Source organism: Grammomys surdaster, unplaced genomic scaffold, assembly GCF_004785775.1.
Source record: "Grammomys surdaster isolate TR1022 unplaced genomic scaffold, NIH_TR_1.0 125925, whole genome shotgun sequence".
Taxonomy (NCBI): domain Eukaryota; kingdom Metazoa; phylum Chordata; class Mammalia; order Rodentia; family Muridae; genus Grammomys; species Grammomys surdaster.
This window is the reverse complement of record NW_021620749.1, coordinates 1,343,202-1,366,196: the sequence shown is the minus strand read 5'-3', so window position 1 is coordinate 1,366,196 and position 22,995 is coordinate 1,343,202. Positions and strand designations below refer to the sequence as shown.

General features: G+C 45.0%; 1 protein-coding gene across 1 annotated transcript in view; it reads right to left on the bottom strand.

Moving 5' to 3' along the window:
• Positions 1–22,995, bottom strand: part of Dscam (DS cell adhesion molecule) — a 479,658-nt gene that overhangs the window by 68,072 nt on the left and 388,591 nt on the right. Inside the window, exons 19-20 of the mRNA XM_028752551.1 lie at positions 21,138–21,293; positions 16,135–16,268 (exon numbers count right to left, since the gene is read on the bottom strand). Of these exons, the coding sequence (XP_028608384.1) occupies positions 16,135–16,268; positions 21,138–21,293 (290 nt within the window). The remainder of the gene's footprint in view (positions 1–16,134; positions 16,269–21,137; positions 21,294–22,995) is intronic.

Genomic DNA, 22,995 nt, shown 5'->3' with positions numbered 1-22,995 from the left:
CCACTCAATCCCATAATCCCCCAGTGAAAATATCAGAGGCTTGTTCAAGGTTAGATATTTAGCTTGCAGGTAAATTGTTCAGGAGAGAGAACAGGAAATGATCGGGTCCCTGCAGGGATTGCTTGGCAGCTGTACTGTGCTCCTTAGGACACACATGTTGGCATTTCACTGTTCCTATCCCTTGCAAAGCATTCGTACTTAGACTTCTAGATGTTTAGGGGGGGGATTTGGCTCTTTCCTTTGTAAACCAGAATCTGAGGAGGAAATCCAATCCTGAGACCACACAGGAGTGCACTGCGTGAAATCCCAAAGGTTTGCTAAGGCTTAGGGAGGTGGATATCATAACAATGCCTTTTCTCAACATTCAGCAAGGCATTATACACACACTAAGATTTTCTGTAGCAAACACACAGCTTTTAGTTACAACTCAGTCCACATTCTGTCTACAAGGGGTAATTAGTCTTTACTTCCAAAATACACATTTTATTTATGTTTTGCCCACAGCAGGGAACATGGCTAAATCAGAAATTAAAAAAAAATCATTTCTTACACAGCTCTGCTTGCTTTACCATTTACACAGAAGATTAACCAAGAACCAAAGGGGGAAAAGGAAAACAAGTTTCTTTGCATAGGAAGCCCCTCTAATTGGTACCACAGTTCTCTAGGAATCAACTAGAAAATAAGAGTTTAGCTATTTATAATTTCGTAATGGTCCTTGGGAAAGTTGTTCATATAGTATGTCCACTGATTATTTTCCTGAAGGCACACCTTTTTGGGAGTAGGGTTGAGAGCAAGCCAATGGAACCATTTGTACAACTGAATCAGTTAATTTACTTTGGGTCTGTAACTGAATATGTGATTAATGTGTCTTAAAATTTGAGCAATAGCCAGAAAAGAAAAAGAATGCCTCTAAAGATGCAGCCTACTGAGAGGCAAGGCCACTTGCTGGTTCTGGTGAGGCTACTTGCTGGCTCTGGCCAGGCTGCTTGCTGGCTCTGGTGACTGAGGCCACTTGCTGGCTCTGCTGACTGAGGCCACTTGCTGGCTCTGCTGACTGAGGCCTCTTGCTGGCTCTGGTGACTGAGGCCATTTGCTGGCTCTGGTGAGATCTATTCGCCCATCTCTGGGCTCTAGACGATAGAGTCAGTAGCAGGGAGGTCCTATTGAGAGGTGACCATGTGCATTCTTATCTATAGGGAGGAATCGATGAGCTCCAAGGAAATCCTGTGAACTTGGAATCTGAAGGACACAGAGAGCTACACCTGAAATGTGAAGGCTAGCCATGAGGGCAGGGATTAGCCCTGCTTGCCACAAGGGAGGGAAGTGTTTCAGGGCCTCTATCATTTCCAGAGTAAAGTTGGGTACTGATACCCATTCATGGGCCCATGAGATGGACTTCTTGAGGAGGGGTCTGTAGGTGAGATACCTCCAACTAAGGGGTACCTTAGAAATGATGTCATGCTCATTTCTAATTAGCTACGGATGGAGGATACAACCAGGGTTAATCCTTTAGAAGAAGAGGTAATGGTTAAGAAAGAAAGGAAGGAGACTAGAAAAATAATCAGAATCCAATTCAGTGAACAGCTTGGCTAGAACTGTTAGTCCAAAGAGGTATGCTGCATTTTGATTCCCTAGGAAACATGTTCCGCAGTATTTTAATATGTGTTATAATAACAGCGACTGAATTTACACTGCAATCATTTTCTTTCAATCTGATAACATATCTGCAGTAGTCCAGCATCACCCTCGGCAGCTTGCTGACTTTCATGTACAGTCCTATCACATGACTGTCTATTCTGAGTTCTGAGGGATGTCCAATGGGAGAAGATGGATTTTACATCTAGATTTCCCCCAACGCTTCAGTGGTAGTTACATCAAAGACTTTAAAACATAGGAGAGTCTAGAGGGGCAGAAAGGAAATCATGGGTTCCCTCTGAAGCATGACAGGATAGAAGGGTAGAGCAGAGTATGAGGGGACAGGACTTACTATATAGTATCTCAGGGGTTAATAGATCACAAAGTCAAAAGAAGTGTGCGGAGAGATGACAGAGGTATTTTATATATTTAATTAATGGTCAGAACTGAAGAGACAGCTCAGTGGTTAGGAACACTGGCAGCTCTATGACTCAATTCCTAGCCCTCACATTGCAGCTCACAACCACCTGTAGCTCTAGTCCCAGGGGATCAGATGCCCTCTACGGACCTCCACAGGCACCTGGCACACTCATGGTGCATATGTGTACATGCAGATAAAACACTCATGCACATAAAAACACAATAATCATTTAAGGATCCAGGTTGTTACATGAACTCTCTGAGCATCTGTGGTTACTTGAGGAAGTCTACGAGATCAAGCCAGTTAAGAATTCCAGCATGGGTGGGGGAGGGGCTCATGAGCCCCATCCCTAGCTGAGAAGCTACTGGTAGTTGATAGCTGCTGGGATAGGAGGAGCAGCTACTGGTAGATTTCCATGTCCCAGTGGATGGTTCCCACACTCACGCACATATGTGCACCAATAATTTGGCTCAGTGGGTTTAAATAATAAAAAGAAATAGGGAATAAAGGATGCTATGAGGGGGATATTAGAAGGGAGGAGTGAAGCTGGAGATGATCAAGATACTTTGTATTCATCATGAACATCTTAAAGAATATAATAAGATTTAAAAGATATTTAAGCATCTCAACATTCTTCTTCCCTTAGATTTTTATCTATCAAGTTTTTAATTCTAAGCTAGGACAGGATTGAAGAGTCTAGATTATATGCCTGAAGACTGACTTGATTTTGAACAGGCTGCTGCTGTGATTGGGAACCGAGGCTGGAAGACCAGTCCAAGCTTCCCAGAGTGCTGGATCCGGGCACATGGCCACCATAGAACTCATTGGTTCACAGTGGGAACAGAGTCTATCACTGCTGTGCCCAACAAGATGCTACAGGAGAGACTTTGGGAGTCGGGCTGCTAATGGCTCTACATCTGTCATTTTGTTAGCCATCTCAGGAAAAGGCTGCTCCTTTTTTTCACCTAAAAAGCTTGAACATCTTGACTTTACCAGAGTCCAGAATTAATCTATCCTTGTCACCAAATCGCTTCTTGGATGATGTGAAGTGGGTACTTATGTCTTGGCCCATCAGAGGAGATGGAGGAAGAACAAGAGTCTGCTCTAGGTGGATCCGTGTGACAGGGACAGCCCACAGTGTTCTCCCAGGGGAGGACAGTATTCTGTCTGAGGTTTCACACTTTAGATTATCTTCATTCAAATGGTATCGTTATATTTAGCACCGTGGAAGTCCATGAGGGAACATGCAAACACCTCTAAACTAGGGTGTGGGGGTCCACTGGTCTTTTGTTTGCTTATTTTGATTGCTGTTTGGGGAGCATGTCAAGAATTATAGGACATCAGAGCACAGCTATATAAGTTTTCTGGGTCGCAGAGAGCTGTGGGGTTAGTATATTAAGAAGCCAGTTGACAGTAAGTAAGACTGGGAACCTCCACTACGGCAGACAGGTAACAGAGTGTGTGTGAGAAATCCAGGGCTGTGCAAATGTGTGAGAAAGCACACTATTCAAAATAGTCTGTAAAGGTAAGGAGAGGCTAATTATCTTCCAACCTTTCTACTAGCTCTGGACCCTTCTCCTCCCTTGGAAATACACTTTTCATTTTTTTTGTAAATATTTATCTATTTATTTTACATATATGAGCACACTGTAGCTGTCTTCAGGCACACCAGAAGAGGGCATTGGATCCCATTACAGATGTCGTGAGCTACCATGTGGTTGCTGGGACTTGAACTCAGGACTTCTGGAAGAGCAGTCAGTGTTCTTAACTACTGGTCCATCTCTTCAGCCCCTGCATCTCCTTCCACATTCCATGTGTCCACAATCAATTCCCTTAGCTGCGACACACAGTCTAGAAGTCCTAGTGGGCTATGTGGTAAGGAATGGATGAAGACTGCCCATTTCCAGAATGAGGTGTGTTCAGAGTTCATCTGAATTACAGATGAATATGAGGCCCACACCTCTCTCCCTTAGCTGTGGTCTGCACCTGCTTGCCTCAGAAGCAGTCACTTGGTATGTGACTGAGGCCATAATCAAAAGAGGAGGGCCATCTCCAGCCCCCAAATTATTCATTAGGTAAGATTCAGTGTCTGAAACCAATGAGATAGCAAACTGGGAAGGGGTAAGTCTCAGCCTACGGGAGGAGAGGACTTTAGAAATCCTGTCCAAGGTGCCAAGTGAGACTCCACTGGTGAAATCTGACTTTCCCTTTGCTAGCGTCTGTTGATCACAGAAAGCTTCTCCCTCAGGGGTGGGAGAGCCTGTGTCCACCTCTTCCTCTCAGCATTGGGACCCGGACTAGCTTGAGTCTGTGTCAGCTTTTGCTTGCTTATTTTGATTTTTGTTTGGAGAGCATGTTGCATGTGTTCCGTGTTTTGTTTTCTTTGTTTTGAGGGGGGTTGTGTAAGAAATAACAAAGTTGGGTGGGTAGGGAGGTGGATAGGATCTGGGAAGAATTAGGGGAGGGAAAAACTTGATTAAAATATAGTGTACTAAATTTCTTTTTCAAAAAGAAAAGTTAAAAAGCAAAATAAAAATAATAATCATTGTCTTGCATCTACTCAGCCAGCAGGTTTTTGTCTTTTCTCTGTCACAGTCCCTTTCTGAAGAATTAAAAGCTGCTTGGTTAGTCTCTTGAATTTTCTGTCTTATCCCTCACAGGCTCCACCTGCATCTGAGTTCTACAGGTAACTATAAGTAGACTCCCAGGCTTGGAAGGGAACCAGTGCCAAAGCTCCGTGTATTGACGAGGAAGGTCAACTTGTTATCACTGTTTGGGCTCATGATCATTTACTGAGTTTACCCTAGCTTGTAGATTCTAGGTTAAGACCATGATGCAGCACACAGAGGGTTAATTAAGAAAGAGGCATGGCAGGGTTCTGAGAAATTCTTATAGGAATTCAGAAATAAGGCCATCCAGAATTCCCCTTTTTAAACTCTCCCTGTCATAACCGAGGACATGACTTAATATTCAGCAAGATGTCAGGGGGTGGAGGGATGGCAGTTCTGTGTGCTTGTTTTAAATATTTTTTAAAGCCGAGTTTTACAGGACTTTTGATGTGTTTACCTCCCCAATTGTGTCCAGGCTAGAAAACACAGCCATTGGGATAAATCCATAAATTGTGTTACGTCCAGGCAGTTGGTGACATTTCACCTTTCTGTGTTCAGGCCTGCTCGGTGGAGTCCTGGATCTCTGTAGAACTAGGCTGTCTACTCCCTGAAAGTTGATAGAAGGATTCTGCCTTATAGTGTGTCAGCGTCGGTCTTAGGGATGACCTCTGTTGCCTGCCTTCATTCACAGTTATGTCTGGAAGTTGCTATCACTGTTTCCCTTTGGTGTGTAGGATACTTTTTACAGGTAATTAACACAAAGTAAGCTGCATTGGAGGGCATTAGAGGTTTGTTTGTTTGTTTTTTGATAGTTCCTGTAATCACAGATTTTGTAGAACAGTTGCTGAACTCATCCTCAAATCTCCTCTATTCTTAGCTTGCCTCCACTGGGGCCCTGTGGCCTTAGTTTATTCTTGTCCTATGGCTTTTCGATCTGTTCCACCATGGGCTCTGGTCTTGCCAGCACTTGGAGCCAAGGTTACTGAGGGGGGCAGCTTTGCCTCACCCCTTTCTCTAGGCAATCTTCCCAATCCTCAGCCTTTCGTGGGGTCAGCACCCGCTTACTAGTGGCTAGAAATGTGTCGTGAAAATGCTTGTTGTATTAGGTGAGTTTACAGAGGACCTAGAAATAATCAGAGTTTGAAAGGAAATGCTATATGTGGAACAGCTGCCGTGCCATGTCACAATTTTCTTAGACTGAGTTATTTGCCCTGTCTGTTAGATGTAAGAATTATCCCACTTAAAAACATTTCAATTAACTTTTTAATGAAAAAACCAATTCTGTCAAAGAAATGGGGTGCTTTAACAGGCATAACATCTGATAATTAACTCCTAGTTTCTAAAGTCTAGAAAGCTCAGATTTCATGGGTCTACAGTAGTGACTTAAAAAAAAGGAAAGAAAGAAAAGAAAAGCCTCCCTTAAAGCAAAGTACAGAAACCAGAAGCTGCTTTAATGGGGGTGAATGACACCCCAGAGTGTGGAAGTCTTCCTGTTTAGAGGCAGAGAAATGGTCTGTGTTCCAATCAGGATAGGAAGTTAGGTGGATCAATTTGAGATTAAAAATACCCTATGTATAATTAATTTTTGATGCAATCAGCATCTTATTTTACCACTTTCATCTCCAGAAGATGATGATCAGCACAAAAAGCTTCGGAAGCCAGAGGCTGCGGAGGCCATGGAGGCTGAGGAGGCCATGTGGGCAGTGGTGGTAACACTAACATTAAAGGTGCTACTGTGGCCCATTTCCGTGGCCCTCTGTGTCTTCCTGAGATCACTGGAGCTACAGAGCCACACACATAACTGTTGGTAGCTTTCTACAGAGCCTTTCAAATATAACACATTTGACTTGTTAGACTTTCAAAAAAAAAAACATTGCTGTCATCCTTGGCAATGAATTAAACTTAATATCCAGAAAGAACACAAAAGAGCCTGCCTAGAACCAAGGTCATTGTCCCATTATAATCAATGTGACAGCTTCTTCTCTTCCTAGGTTCTTCTTAACCAAATGCACTCCTTTACTATCCTGTCTCCATTGTCATAGCACCTGCCACCCTAATTACCTACCTGTCAAGGGTGTACTATTAGTTTCATTTATGGCTGTCACCCATTCAGTGACTTCTGCACAAAGAACAAACTTAGCATCATGCGGCTTCTCCCAGAAGGGAAGAAATTCAATGATGATTATTCTGAGTACTGACAACAATCTAGACATAATATACAGCACTGAAAAGGGTTAATATGGATTTCCATTACTCTTGAGCCAAACTTTGCTAATGGCCATCGTGTGATGGTGGTCAGATAGAACATGTCTAGGGCATGAAGCTATGAGCATGTTAGACCTGCCTGTCAATACAATGCTGCTTTGACCCACAGGGTGACAATCAGTAAGAGAGTCCTACCATGGGCCATGGGCTCAGGGGAACAGTGACACCAATGTAAGGTATCATTTGATTTCTGCTGTTGCAAATAGATCTCAGGCAGGCCTGGCTAGTGCATGGTGGTGTCATTGGCACAGAAGGAGGCATTCTCCTAGCCGCTTTACCCAACACTTGTTTACAAATTTAATTGATTTTAAAGGGCATTCTAACCTATGGGCAATAAAGGAAGTTGTAGGAAATGAATGTTCAGGTTAGAATATACAGCCTTCTAGGCTGAGTACAAGCTACATTGAAGAGCTGATGTTGGAAGCCCGTCTCACAGGCTGGGTGAGCTATCTCATGATCTTAGGCTTCAGAGGAGTTTTCCTAGGCTGGTTTCTCCACAGATGCCATTGGCATATACACTTCATTCTTGACTCTTAAATCATTAGAGTGGGTTAGGGATTCCCACAGCCCAAGTAATCCCTTCTGGTTCAGGCCACCAGTGTTCTGACCTATCATGGCAAATGAATGTTTCAACAATGTCTAATGGCACCAAGGGCCAAATGATCATGATCTTAAAAGAAAACTACAAAACATACTGCAAAACAATGATTAGCTGGATTTGGGGGAAGAAAATATCTTTTTGTTTGTTTATTTGTTGTTTGTTCATTTTTTTGATACTAGATATCATTATGAAGTCCTGGCTGTCATGGAACTGGCCATGTAGACCAGGATGGGATTGAACTCACAGAGATCTGCCTGCTTCTACCTGTCCTTGTCTCCTATGTGCTCCCACAATGTTTGGCAAGAAGTCCATTTCTAAAGGGTGAGCTTTTTAGTTAAAACACATGGCCAGGAATACAGCTCAGTGTGTAAAATTCTTGATGCACAAGCATGAGAATCCTCCTTCTAATTTCCAGCACCCACATAAGGCCTGTGCATGTAGTATCTACAATCCCAGCACTGAGAGACCTTAGAAGGAGATCCCAGGAGCTCACTGGCCAGCCACTCTCATAGTCTAATAAGGGAGGTCTGGGTTCAGTGGGAGACTCTGTCTCACAAAGAAAAAAATAGGTAAGGTGGAGGGAAGTAGGCACCTTACATTGATCCCTGGCTTCCACAAACACACACATGCACACATGTGCACACCCAATCATCCATGTGCACATACAACACATACACACTACAACATGAAAAATGTACAGAAGACTTAGAATCACATCCATTAGAACTGGATATGTAGCACAGAGGAATCTGCAAGGAAGCTTCCAGAATACAGTTCCCAAGAGTTTTTTTATAAACCAGAATTGTTTCTTTATGGCTGGTGTGCTTATATGTGTCCTTGCTTCTCTGAAATATTTCCAGGTTTCCTACAGCCCCGCATTCAGTGAGAGGATGCTAAAGGTTAGAACTATGCGTATCCCCTTGAGTACAGAGGGCCTGGCAAATGTCTGTACCAAGAAGAAAACTCAACAAAGGTCTTGAGAGCTTGGTAAATTACAGATGTATAAATGAAGCACAAAGATCTATTCTTTGCCTGACTTGGGGATGTCAACATAATTTCTAGATTGCTGTCTGAAAACAAAGGGACCCAACAGGTAGTCATTGTGAGAAAACAAAGAAGGACTGATTCCATGCCAGGCACGAAAATGTTCTGGCATACATGGCCTTCATCTTTTGGGTGTAGAAAGCATGCAGTGTCTGCAGGATGCTCTTTCCCCTGTCTTGGTGGGGAGAAGACACTGTTCAGTTCAGCTACCCTTGGATGATTCAAAGTCACAATCTATAAAATTTACACTCTCAGCTAGTTATCTCTTAGGTATCTTAGAAACTAACAGTGCCTCCTCTACTTGAGGAGTGGAAGCTGGGCCACGTGGAGCACTGTCTTATTATTCTAATGCCGGACAAAGCATCATGGCCTTGGCAACTTGAAAAATGAAGAGTTCAGTTAGGGTTCAGTGTTCCTGAGGGTTACAGTCCATGATCGTCATAGTAAGAAGCATGACACCAGGCAGGCAGGCATAGTGCTGGAGCAGTAGCTGAGAGTTTACATCCTTATCAGTAAGGAGAAAGCTTGGATGTTGGGAGTTAATTGAGAATGGCTTGGCCTTTTAAAGCCTCAAACCCCACCCCCGATAACACAGCTTCTCAAATGAGGATATGCATTTCCCAATCCTTCCCAAGCTGTTCCACAAACTGGGGACTGAGCATTAAAAATATGAGCCTACAGAGCCATTTTCATTCAAATCCTCACATACACTAAAGCACAAGGTCAATGTGGATTTGACACCATTGCTAGGGAACACTGATGCTTGTAAGGCTGACTTCTCAGGAAAGACCAGAGGCTTTGGGATGAAGATAGACGATTCTGGCTGGCTGCACTGTCTCTATTTCAGACTCAGTTGGTGGCAGTAGGGTGGGTAGCTCTCCCACAAGGCACTCATTAGAAGTAACTGGTATAAATATTATTTACTAAAATGTATATCACTGAAGGTAGGGGCCAGGGACATCATTTACAAAGATTCTGCAGAGAGAGAACTCCCAGGGTGCCATGGTGCTTAGTAGATTTACTTCCTCTGTTTAGCTTTCTTCTGTGTGTGTGTGTGTGTGTGTGTGTGTGTGTGCATGTGTGTACATATGTGTATGTGCATAAAGTCTGAGTATACACATGTGCATGTGTGTGAATGGCACATGTGTTTGCGCAGGCCAGAGGTCAACTTTTGGTGGTGGTCCTTGAGAGCCCTTTTATTTTTGTGAAACAGTCTGTCACAAAGACTTAGTGCTCAGCCTTTACACTAGACTGGTCAGCCCCTGGGATCTTCCTGTCTCTATCTATCTGTAACCACCAATTCTTTGATTACAGACACATACCACCACCCTGCTCTTTACCTGAGTGTTGGGAGATCAAGCCTCAGATCCCCAATTGCTTTACCAACTCAAGTTTTCCCCAGATCCACATCCCTGCTCTTCTTGCTCCTGACTTTCCAGGAAACAGTGTCTCTCATTTCTCAAGAAGCTGGCTCTGGCCATTGATTGAGGAGACAGCCTTCACCTGTGCTCCTGCACTGCAGTGTGCTGTATGTGGTGCTGGGTTATCCTCTGCTACACATCATAAAATGGAGCCCCACCCTGGCGCCTTCCCTGGGATTTCTGTATACATGTTTTGATGGTGCATCAGATGGGGTCCTTCTGGGTGGGTAAGACTATAAGTGATATCTGGCCAGTGATTTCTGGAGAACCATTTAATCCCCCTCATCAATCTTTCTGGAATTTCATTTCCTGTTATAAGACCAGCCTGGGTGTTTTCTGGAGTGAATGGAACATAGAGCTGAATTGATATCAACTTACAATGTCCCTGAGCATGAGAGAAAGGAAAGCCATTTGCTGGCACAGACTGCTAGTGTACAGCCTGGCTGCATGCAGCATACATACTTCAGCTACTGCTGAGGCATGAGTCCAGAGCCTGGCTCAGTGCTTGGTGTAGGGTGGTTTTCTATTTGTTCCTGGATTTGTTAAACAGACAAATTGATGATTTGGTAATTGGTCAATCTGATAAGGAGCAATAGACGAGTAATCAAACCTAAGTCTGGATTCTAGTTGGAAGATAAGAACGTGGTTAGAATATTAACAACCCCAGGAAACAGGAATGCTGAGGCAGCAAGGTCAAGCTGGGTCTTCCATATTGGAAGTGTCATACAGGTGGCCTCTTGCTTGGGATGTTAGTATTTAGGAAATTAGACAGTTAGGACTCAGTGCCGTACAAGATGGAACCCATTGCTGGGGATGCCAAGATCCTGTGGCTAGATATGTCATATGCCCTAGGGGAGTACCTACCTCCTGTCGTTATTCTGATAAATAAGCATAGTATTATAGTCATTCCTAATACCTTATTGTGGTACTTGTAGATTAATACATCTCTCAGCCTTCATCAGAGGAGTGTCTTCTTGCAGTACATGTTGATCAACACAGAGACCCACAAACTGGATGGTGTGTGGAGAATGAGAGACTGCAAAATGCCCAGCCCTGGATGGGATATCTATTCCACAGTCAGTCCTCCCAAGGGTCAGATCCTTGGGAAAGGAAGGCAGAAAGACTTTAAAAGCCAGAGGTCGTAGATAATTGTAATGAAACCATGTTTTCTTGACGTGAGCTGACAGTTGCCCATACGATTTTGTAGCATTTGGGACAGCATGCAACCTAAGCCAGACAAAATCCTAGCACAAAGTCTCATCTCCGTCTGAGGAGCTAGAGGGAATAGGTAGCTGGTGAGGAAAGAAGAGTCAATTTTTGTTGAAGGTGTAGCCTCTGGTAGGTAGATGACACTCTAGTGGCTGGGACACACCCAAGAGGATCTGGAGCACAACTTGGACTCAAATGGATTTTTTTAAAAAAGAGGACAGGAGGTTGAGTGGGTAGGGAGGAAGGGAGTAGATCTGGAAGGAGTTGGGTTGGGGAGCAAATATGATCAAAATACATTATGGACAATTCTCAGGGAATTAATATAATAATCAATACAATAATTCTTATAAAGGTTGTCAGAGTTAGATATAAAAATGTGGGTTTAGCTTTGGGTGATAGCACCACCTGCCTGCTTGGTGCCCTTGGAGGCCAGAAGACATCAGACTCTCTAGAACTTGAGTCACAAGTGTTCGTGAGCTGCAATGTGGATGCTAAGAATCGAACCTGAGACCTCTGCAAGAGAAGCAAGTGCTCTTAACCAGGAAGCTATCGCTCTAGCCCCGAACATTAGACTGTTAAAAGTTATCACAATCCTTTGGGCTTTTATTGTTCATAATAGTGGCTGAGTTATTATTATTGTTGTCTGTTGTTGTTATATATCTGGTATCGTGAGGTTCCAATGACATGAATTTGGGGGCTGTGCTGTCATCCTGTCTGGTTGGAAGGCTAATGTCTCCGTGCATTTTCTGGGCTTTTGAGGTGAGATGAATGTTTTATTAGCTCTGCTTTTAGACAGCCAGAGAACAAACCTGGTTAATTTACGGTTAATGTGACATGTCGGGCTACATCCAAGGTCTTTAGTGATGTTGTCTTTTGCAGCTCTGAACTGGGAGAATACAGTGATATAGATGCCTATTGTTAAATAGGTGTTATATGTACTGGAGGACAAACGCCTCTTTTTAAGGAGGTCTTAGTGAGAGACTGCTAGGGATCTTGGGGGCTGGGGAAGATATCACCGAGGAGCCGCGCCAAGGGACTCATAAAAGAAGATCAAATTAGAGGGCACACCATGTCCTGATTTATCTTCCCATGATCTACATTCAACTATGAAATCATTTCGGCGGGTGGGGGGGGGGGGCATGAAAACACTTAGACTGAGGCACAAGAAAAATGACCAGAACTTGTGCTGCCCTCTGCTGTCCATTATAACACATAGCAGCAACGTTCTTGTCTCAAAAAGAAAATGAACACTCGGTTTTCTGACTGGCATCCACAGTGCTGGAAGCCGCTAAGAATGTTACTGGGGGAGAAAAGAATCATAACTCTCACCCAGTTATGAATCCTGTGAGCTACAATAGCACCTGCCTGTGAGATGTGCCCACTGAGGTAATAGTGGTACAAATGTCACTAAAGTAACAAACCACTCCATGAGATGGAACCCACACCTGATACTGTTGATGAGGCTAGACAGGTCATGGGTCCTGGAAAAAAAACTACTACTGTTCTGCTAAATTGACACAGCAATGAAAACACTCCTGATGACATATTTTATACCCACAGGTCACTGCAATGTTCAAGGTTAAACAACCTGATGATGTGTTTTGCCTCCATGCATGTCTGTGCACCACCTGCCTCCTTGATGCCCTTGGAGATCAGAGGAGGACATCAGATCCTCTGGAACTTGAGTCACGTGTGTTTGTGAGCCCCTATGTGGGTGCTAAGAATCAAATCTGAGACCTCTGCAAGAGAAGCAAGTTGAAGGTCACCCAGCTAAATAATAATACAGAGATTCACAACTAGACACTGTGCAGAGAGTGCTCCACTTTGGAGCCCTCGGCCCTAAATGGACTGTCTTTATCAAATTCCTCCCTTCAAGGCTCAGAGAGCTATGTGGGACAGGAGAAGGAAAGACTGTAAGTGCCAGAGGGGTGGATAACTCTGAGAAAACAGAGTTTTCCAGACACAACGAGGCTGATGCACATATGAACTCACAGAGATAGTGGTAGCATACACAAGACCTGCTGCACAGGTTCAAGACAGCCAAAAATCCTAGGGCAGAGAAAGGAAGTGGGCATAAAGTCCAACCAAAAACTATTCGCAATTACAGCGTCTTAGAAAGCAAAAGTCCGTTTTCTTTAGTGTAGGGGCATTGGATATATCAACCACAAAAGTCCCCCACCCTCGTGTGTGTGTGTGTGTGTGTGTAAGGAGGTCTTGAGAATCTGGGGGGAGTTGGGGGGAGGTCAAAGAATATAATGAATATAGTTTATGAAATTTTTTTAAAAAGCAAGACAAGAAACTAAAGAAAGGAAAATGCTTTCTTTCAGTAATTTATAGTTTCTTGTTAACTCTTTTTGAACATGGGCTAACAGGTAATATTTATAAAGGTTCATCCTCTGATCTTGGTCCATGAAGACATCATTAATTATCTTGTTTTAAACAAGCAGGTCATGGACACTCACAGTAAGGCAGAGGCACGGCTGTAGAGATGGAGCAAGGTGCCTTCAGTTTGCTTCACTTAGTTGTGGACAACATGGGACTGCTGGCCCTTCCTGGAAGACTTGGTACCTTGTGGCCATCATAATTTTATACCTGTAGTGAGACTTTTTTCCTCCTTTTTCATATTTTTGAGATAATACCTTCCTATATATCCCAGGCTGGCCTTGAATTTATGATTCTCCCAGCTCAGACTCTCTGGTGCTGGAATTGCAGGCATATCCCACAACACCAGCCTTTTATTTAGTGTGTGTGTGTGTGTGTGTGTGTGTGTGTGTGTGTGTGTGTGTGTGAAAGTTTAACCTTCAGTGTTAATCCTCAAGTGGTATCTACTGTCCACTTAGATTTCTTAAGTCAAAGTCTTTCAATGGATTTAGGACTTGCTTGTTAGGCTAGCTGGCCAGCCAGTGAACCCCAGAAATATGCCTGTCTCAAGTTTCTCCAACACAGGGATTACAGGTATGTTCTATGATACCCAGCTTTTTAGATGGCTTCTGAGATTAACTTGGTGTCCTTGTACTTTGGGAAATACTCTACTGACAGAGCCACCTCTCCGGGCCCTGTTGTGTACTCATAGCATCTTTAGCACATGTAACTATTACTAAGCCGGGCTGGCATTCACGTTTAGAGGTGTGGATCAGTCTGAGGCAGCAAGAGTCAGCTGGAGGTTTTTCCCTGAGCTCTGCCAGTGTCCTTCAGCTTGCTGGAATGAAATAAGGAAGCCGACAGCCTCAGGAAATGGATGAATGAGTGCATGGGGACTAGATGGAAATAGGGAAGCAGTTTGAGTGGACAGTGAGTGTTCTGCCCATCAGAGATGATTTTCTCTCTCTTTTGCAGAATTATAAACACATCAGGACCAATGCTAAAGCCAGGAGCTGTGGTGATGCTATTCAAGCCCTACCCTCACAGAGAACTACAATGGCAAGCAAACATTCCGTTCCCTCATGCTGGAAGGCTGGCTTCACTCTCTGAGATTTGAGAGAGGGGCTCAGTGGCTGAGGACAGCATACTTGACATAAAAGAACCCACAGTTTAGATTCCAGCTCTGACAGTCCTGGATTTAAACCTGTACTTCATGGCAGAGGCCAGTGGTGGTACACACAGGACACACCCATGACTGTCTCAGCAGAGGCTGTGGCTGCCCTGGTCACACGCAAGGCCCCTGGCTCCTATCCACGTGTGCTGTCTCCACACAAGACCTCAGGCTCAATACTCCACAAGAGTCTGGATTTGGGAAACACAGCCTTTTAATGAAAGGGTTATGGAGGGAGGCAGTTCTGACCCTTGCCTTGAGACACTAGCTTCCATGAAACTAGCCAGTTGCAATGGGACAAAATCTACAGGATTTTGGTGGACGTCCACAGGGAGAGAAAGAGTAGTTCCTGCCTTCATTCCTGCTCTGGCTTCCCTCTGTGATAGACAGTGACTCAGAAGTATAAACCAAATAAATACTTCCCCTTCCCAAGTTGCTTTTACTCATATCAACATACACCCCACACTGTAGCACATAGACTCAGCCAGACTGACTGTCCACTAATGTCCAAAGATAGGACTATTTCTGCCTCTCCAGAGCTGGGACTATTTGTGCTGCCACACCTGGCATTTTTGTGGCTGCTGGGGACCAAAACTCAAGTCTCATGCTTGCACAAAAACACAGCGGAACCATTTCCATAGCCTGACTACATGTATTCAAGTTTTATGCCAGAAACAGGAGATACAAAGATGGATTGGGCATGATTCCTTCATTTTGACAGCGCCTTAAACTCTCCGTGAAAACATTGTAAATCTGAATTGCTATTTTTATATTTTCCTTGCTCCAAAATTCCCTCTTTTCTGATAGGCCTTGGTATCTGCCCATGGAAAGTTTAAATTGATAGTTACCATCCGGCATCATAAACAGTAGTGATAATACGTAGTCAGGTTTTAAATGGTGTGTACTCTGACTGCGGTGCCTTCACTAGGCTTGCTACGGCTGTTGTGTAGGGCACAGGTCCTCACTGTCATGCCTTGCACAGCAGGGGTAGCCCTGTCTCAGTGTGGGATAGGGCAGGGAGGGAGGGTGGGCAGGAGCATGTTGGGGGTGGGAGGAGGGGAGGAGGACATTTAATGTGGAGCAGTGCAATCAATAGGTGCTGTCCACTGACTATCAATTAAGGCACAATTATGGCCTGTGCACTTGGATTTTGATAAGCTGCTGGCAGTGCCTGGGAAGTTGCCAGATAAACAATGGCTCTAGGCAAGCGACCGCATCCCATGTAATAAAGCAGGAGTCTTCTGGAGTGAGGTGCAAATGAGGACTTTGCTTTGCACATGGAGACAACATGACAAGAAAAACCACCAAGAAGGCCGAGTGGGAGGGAGAGGAGGGAAGAGCATCCACAGCGAGGTCCTGGGAGATGCTGGGAAAGAGACCGGTTATTTGCCACTTACGGTGGGGTAGGGGTGGGAGCAGAACACTGTGTACTTCCGAATAATGCCATTCAGCTTCAGCGGGGGCAGCCAGGACACGAAGACCATGGAGGCCGAGGCTGCTGCTGCCTTGACACCGGCAGGAGGACCTGGAACTGGAAAATCCAGGGTTAGTCACAGGGTGGAATGTAGACTCCCATGGCTGCCTAGGTGACACTCCCTCCCCCAGTGTCTGTTTCAGTGGCCTAGCCCCTCTCTGGGCTCAGTTCTTTGAAGACCAATGTCCAGGGTCCCAGTGTGTCCTCATAACTGTACCCTATCCATACATTGAACCCTAACCATGGTAATTCCAGATGTCACTGTGTTTGGAGATAAGATCTTTTAAAAAGGCAACCAAGGCACCCTTTGTTGAGTGCCCAGTCACAATTGGGACAGCTATATCATTTCCTCCAAGGCTTGAGGAAAACTGAGAAAGACAGAGAGGAAAGAACATAAGACTTGGCAGATGGGCTGGGACCCTTCTAAAACAGACTAGAGGTTAGAGACAGTGGATGACAGAGTTCTTTGAAGTGTCAGAATCTTTCTGTCCTCAAGTGAACAGTCATGCTGTGAGGGGTTGGGGGGATGAGGGTGGGGTGAGGGTTGGGGATGAGGGTGGGGTGAGGGTGAGAGTGAGGGTTGGGGATAAGGGTTAGAGATAAAGGTGGGGTGAGGTGAGAGTTGGGGATAAGGATGGGGATGAGGGTGAGAGTTGGGAATTAGGGTGAGATGAGGATGGGGTGAGGTGAGGTTGGGGATGAGGGTGAGGATGAAAGTGAGATGAAGGTTGGGGATGAGGGTGAGGATGAGAGTGAGGGTGGAGTGAGGGATGGGGATGAGGGTGAGGATGAGGTTTGGGGATGAGGATGAGGTGAGGGTGAGTGTGAGGTTGGGGATGAGGGTTGGAGATGAGGGTGATGTGAGAGAGAGGATGAGAGCGGAGATGAGAGGTGAAGAGCATGACAGGATACACAAAGCTGTTGTTTGTTGGCTCACACCAGCTGCACAGGCACATCCCTATATTCTGAGATCTTAGAACTCCAGGCAGGGCTGACACACCTACAGGGCACAAAGACTCCAGTTACACACACACACACACACACACACACACACACACACACACACACACCACACACACACACACACTCCAGCTTTAAGTCCACCACGGTGCAGTCACACATACCCTTGGTGATGGTTTGAATGAGCAGTGTCCCCTAAAGCTCACTGTTTGAACACCTGGGTTCTCAGTTGGTGTCTCTGTTTAGAGAAGCTGTGGAACATTAGGCGGGCAGGCTTGCTGGAGGGAGCACATCACTTTGAGAGTTTACAGCTCACCTACCCTCTCTTCTCCCTCTCTGCTTCTTGTAGGAGCAGCCAGCTTCCTGCTCCTGCACTGTGGATTCCCTGACTGCTGCTTTGCATTCCTCACAATGTCAGACTCTGTTTTTTTTTTTTTCTGAAGCCATAAACCAAAACAAACCCTTTCTTTCTTCAGTTGCCTTTGTCAGGTTTTTAATCACAGTAACAGAAAAGATCTTGGTGCTTTTTGGGCTACGCAAAGCTCATGGGATGGGTGGTCGTGGGGTTATCAGGATTCTCATGTTCACTTTTTTTCTACCCTGTTCAGTCTTACCTCCCATCTATCTCACCAGAGAAACACTGCCCATGCCACGTGGGGTGGACACAGAGATCACACATTCCTACTGTTGGCCCCAGGCACACACTCATTAATGATATGCTCAGTAAATATTTAAATTTAAACAGAGCTGGCTCTATGTATACATTTACTGTGTTTACTTTTTCAAAGAGGGATGGAGGCTGAGTCCTGTGCATGTCTGAGAATGAAAATTGCTACTGAAAATTAATACATCATGTTCTGTTTGTGTTCTCTCCTGGCTATGCTTGGGTTATAGTTTGGGCAAATAGGAATGATATTGAGATTCCACAAATGTTTTGGAGTTCTGAATTCATTGCGCTCAGAATGAAGCTGCATAGCCAGTCATCTCTTGTTCTCCTGCTACAAAGGTGGATACGTATGCTTTGAGTCCTGATTCAACAATCCTCATCCCAAGATGGCATCCATGGACACAGAACTACAATTTATGGATCTGAGGCTCTCTGCTTGGACCTTCGCAATGACCACATGTCTACCACAGGCCTGAGACCAGATCTATGAGGCTAAGAATCTTAGGGACTGAGAAACTAGACCAAGAAACTAGACAAATTAAAATTGTTTTCTAAACAAGTACCATGTGCAAACACCTGTTTATATTAGATACTGGGTTTTTAATGGTGGTTGGCAAGCACCCTACTGTGCTGATTGTATTTTGTCTACTTGACACAAATAAGGGCTGTGTGGGAAGAGAGAACTTCAACTGAGAATATGCCTCCATCAGGTTGGACTGTGGGGAAGACAGTGAGGACATTTTCTTGATCAGTGATCAATGCAGGACAGTCCAGCCCACTGTGGACAGTGCCTCCCCTGAACAGTAGGTCTGGGCTACATAAGAAAGCAAGCCATGAGGAGCAAGCAGCACTCCCTGTAGCCTCTGCATCAGATCCTGCCTCCATGTGCCTGCCCTGACTTCCCTCAATGATGGACTGTGATGTAGAAATAAACCCTATCCTCCCCCAGCTGCTTCTGGTGATAGTGTTATCATAACAGAAAGCAAGCCAGGACACTGTCACTTCTAAATTACTAAATCTTTTGTGTTTCCTTCTTTCCATCCAGTCTTTTGCTCTATTTCACTTTGAAATGGCAACTTATCTTAAATAAGTACTGACATTCAATTCTGGGTTCCCTTTGTCCCACAGCACCTGGATGAGGGGAAGTCTCCACCCTCCTCCATAGGGTCTCATGGGGTTTGTCTACTGCCAATTATTTTCCCATACACCACCTGTACCAGATATAAAAGCAGAGACCAGTGGACAGGCAGGGTTAGACCTTAGGCCTCAGGGTCAAAATTACAGTTTCTAAAACTGGATGACTAAAAATTGATTCTGAATTTCCAGTTGATGGGAGCTGTGGAGGGCCTTTCCTTTCTATTAGATTTCCACACATTTTCCTGAAAAATGCTGATGTCAAATCTTACGCTGCAGATCAGTCTTCTTAAATAATAATTCCAGGAATATCTGTATCATCAGTTAGTGATGGGAAAAACATTTCCCCCTGCTCTGAGGGAGGAGAGAGCAGAGACTGAATGTGTGAAGAGGGAGCAGCAGCCTTCCGTATGTCAGTTGGAGACATGGTTACCTCACGTCTGTTTCCACACATTGGTCAGTATGGCTCGAGGACTATAGCAACTGGGTTTCCCATTGTTCTGAGAAAGTAAGGAACTCGGGGTCCTGTGGATAGCAGGGCACAGAACCAGCATGTGCACACCTCTCTACCATGCCTTACAACTAAACAACTCTTGTCATGCAGGACAGCGTTGTGGATGCCTCAAGACATGAGCAACTTCCTCAGGACACTGGATCTTGACTTTATATTTCCTCAAACGAGCCAATGTCTTTGAGTAGAGCTGGCCAACAGCTGCACGTCCTTGGGAAAGCGTGGCCTGTGTGTTCTAGAAAAAAAAAAACTAAAGCAAGTGAGGACTGACTATTGTACACACAACTCAGTGTAAGGAGACCTGGAGAGGTGGTAGAATACCACAAGGGGTGAGTGGATGGAGTGGTGGAAGAGACAGCCAGGCCTGGCTCCCTGAAGGGAGCAAAGGGTGGGGAAGCTCAGGGTGAGGGAGCGGAACCCTCTGAATATCGGCTGTTCTGGGTGATGATAGGCAAGGAATGGGATGGAGAAGAACAGGTACCATCCTCGCATCCAAACCTAAGTCTCAAGCTTTACTTCTAGGACATATGTGGGCTGGAATGGAAGAACAGCATTTTTGGGGTCCATGCAGCTGAGAGAGCAGAGACACCAAACTTGCCACTATCAGCTGATGACATAATGGGCCACAGAGAAGGTTCTCCTTCCTAACCTGCCCCACTGCCTGGGGAGGAAAATGAATAAGTTCAGATCAAGTCTACACAAATCTTACAAGTCTATACAAGTCTGCAGTGTCCTGGGTCAGCCTGTGTCTGGGTGCTTCTGGAAAGCTCCTTGGGCATCTGTTTGATACCGGCTGCTACTTCTTTCTTCAGAGCAACTGTTTTCCTCACTGCTGCTCTGCAGTGCACTAAAGCCTACACTGCTCCCCAAACAAGGAAACAGGGGGATTTTGTTAAAATAATAAAAACTGCAGTCCAGCTTGTACAGAGTGCCAAGTGCTGGTCTGGAGCCACATGGGAGTTAAAGCCTACTTAGTCAGCATGAATCCTTGTAGGAATTCATAAAAAAATAAAATGTCATGAAGCTTTGAATTCAAGCCTTCTGAAGTGATCCAACTCATGTGGAGTAAGACGTACTTAGGCCAGTGTACAATTCTGAAGCAAAAGAGCTGACTCTGGCAGTAATTACAGTTATTTGAATAGAGTTCAAAACTGCAGCAGGCCTGAGGGCCCTGGGACAAAAGGTGGGTTTTTGGCTGAAACAAACAAACGAACAAACAAACAAACAAACAAACAAAAAACCAAAAAGATAAAAAGGAAAGAGCTAGAGAAGAAGAGGAGAAGAAAGAGGGAGAGAGGAGAGGAGAGAGAAAGAAAGGGAGGATGGGTGGGGAGGAAGAAGAGGAAATGGAGGAGAGGGAGGAGGATGAAGGAAAGAGCAGGAAAAAATGTACAGGAGCTAAGATCAATGAATAGCTCCATCAAGCAAGGTAGCTAGCTGGAGGTGGAGAGCCTGACTCATGCTGAGCTACGTGGAAGGGCAGGGGAGACGGGGATGAAGGGGGTCAAGAGTAGACTGACGGGCAAAGGTCAGAGGTCAAAGGTAAGCCCTCCAACCTGCCTTCCCAGTGTGGCTTCAGCCTAGGCGTGAGTCTCGTGTGTCCCAGGACACTTCGGATCTGAGCTCCCCACTCAGTGTCTAGTCTATGTCTCACCATCCTCCTTGGTACGAGTGAAGATCTGCTCACTCCGGACGCCATCCCCTGCTCGGGTGAAGGCCAGCACCTGGATACTGTAGTTGGTGTATTTCTCTAGTCCATCCAACTCCAAGGAAGGCTGCGTGGTGGTGACGTTCTTAATCTCACCCAGCTCTGGAGGACAAAACCAGAAGACAGGACCTCATTACCAAGCCTATCACACTCGGGGCTGTGGCTGTCCTACCTGTTACACAGAAATGTCACGGGGCACCAGCACCATGGACTGTTTGAAAACGAAAGTCACTAGACATCAAAATGTCTGAAAACACCAAACTGAAAAGTGATGTGGGGAACAGTAATCCTCTCTTGGTAAATCAAATTTCAGCATCATGGTATCACTCTTGGAAAGTCTCACACCAGCAAATACCACTGGGCACCTCTCCAGTGATCTCTCTCTGTATACTTAATGGGTGTTCACCATGAAACTTCTGCAAGGTGAGGATTCCATATATGTACATATGTGTATATGTATAGATGTGTATATGTGTATATGTATACATGCATACGTGTATATATGTATTGTGTACATAATGTGTATATGTGTGTATGAATTCATTCTTTCTTGATTAATGATTGATGTAGGAGGGACAATCGTACTGTGGGCAGTGCCATCCTGGGCAGATAGTCCTGGTGTCTAAGAAATCAGGCTGAATAAGCCATGAGGAACAAGCCAGGAAGCAGTGTTCCTACCTTAAGGTTATTTGACTTCCCTTCATGGTGGACTATAAACTGCATGCTGAAATAAAACATTTCATCCCCGACATCCTTTTCATGAGTGTTTTATCCTAGCAGCAGAAAGCAAAGACACATATTTTGCATGTGTGTAGGCATGCACGTGTATGGGGCACACCTGTTCTTGTATATCTGATTCTGGAATCATCCCTGTTCATGCCTTCATCATATTCATTGAGTCAGGGTTGCTCAATCAAACTCAGAACTCTGGCCTTGCTGGCCAGATTGCCTTGGAGATCCCTGCTTCTGCCTTCTATGATTGAAATTACAAGTGGGTCGTCATGCCACCTGGCATTACATTGGTTATGGGAATCCGAACTCTGGTCCTCACATTTGTATGGTGAATGCTTTAACAACGGAACCATCTCTCAGGAGCATCATTTATATTTTTAAAATTCTACAGTAGCACATGCAGAGATGAGGAACTCAAGTTAATCTCAAATACCTGAGCTCAGATGCACCCTGTGAGCAATTCCAGCTCTACCTACATCACTGACTACCGTCACCTTGGGATCCATAAGATTCCCAGAACACAGTTGGCTTCCACAACTGAGCCTATATCTTGGTAAACAAAAAGGCAGTGACTATGATGTCTGTGGCTGGTGGTCTGTGAGAGGTGACAGACAAACAGTCTGGCTGGTGGTGGTCTGTGTATCAGGATCTCAAGGTATATTTGTTCAGCCACACTGAGGAACCCTTGATCATGTGTGCATGTCTCAATATGACTGAACAGACATGTAGTGAGACTCGTGCTGGGAATGATCTGAAGGCTCAGCACAGTCCTCGCCTCACCTAGAGTGAACTCTTCTTTGTGTCACCACCCAAGTGACGGGTGATGGGTGAGAACCTTGGTGTGTGCTAAATCTGCCTGATTTTCCTGAGTGGGATCCAGGAGTGCTATTCAGAGACGGAACACCATGCCTCCACATCAGGCACAGGCACGTGGCAACTGAAAGCAATTGGAATGATGCAGCAAGTGTCTACACAGTTGTATGGCCCTGAGTTTAGAAGCCAGCTCCTTCTAGAGTCAGTGGCAGAGCATAGCAAGGAGCCTGGGATCTGCTTGCCCAGGGCCAGGTGGCTG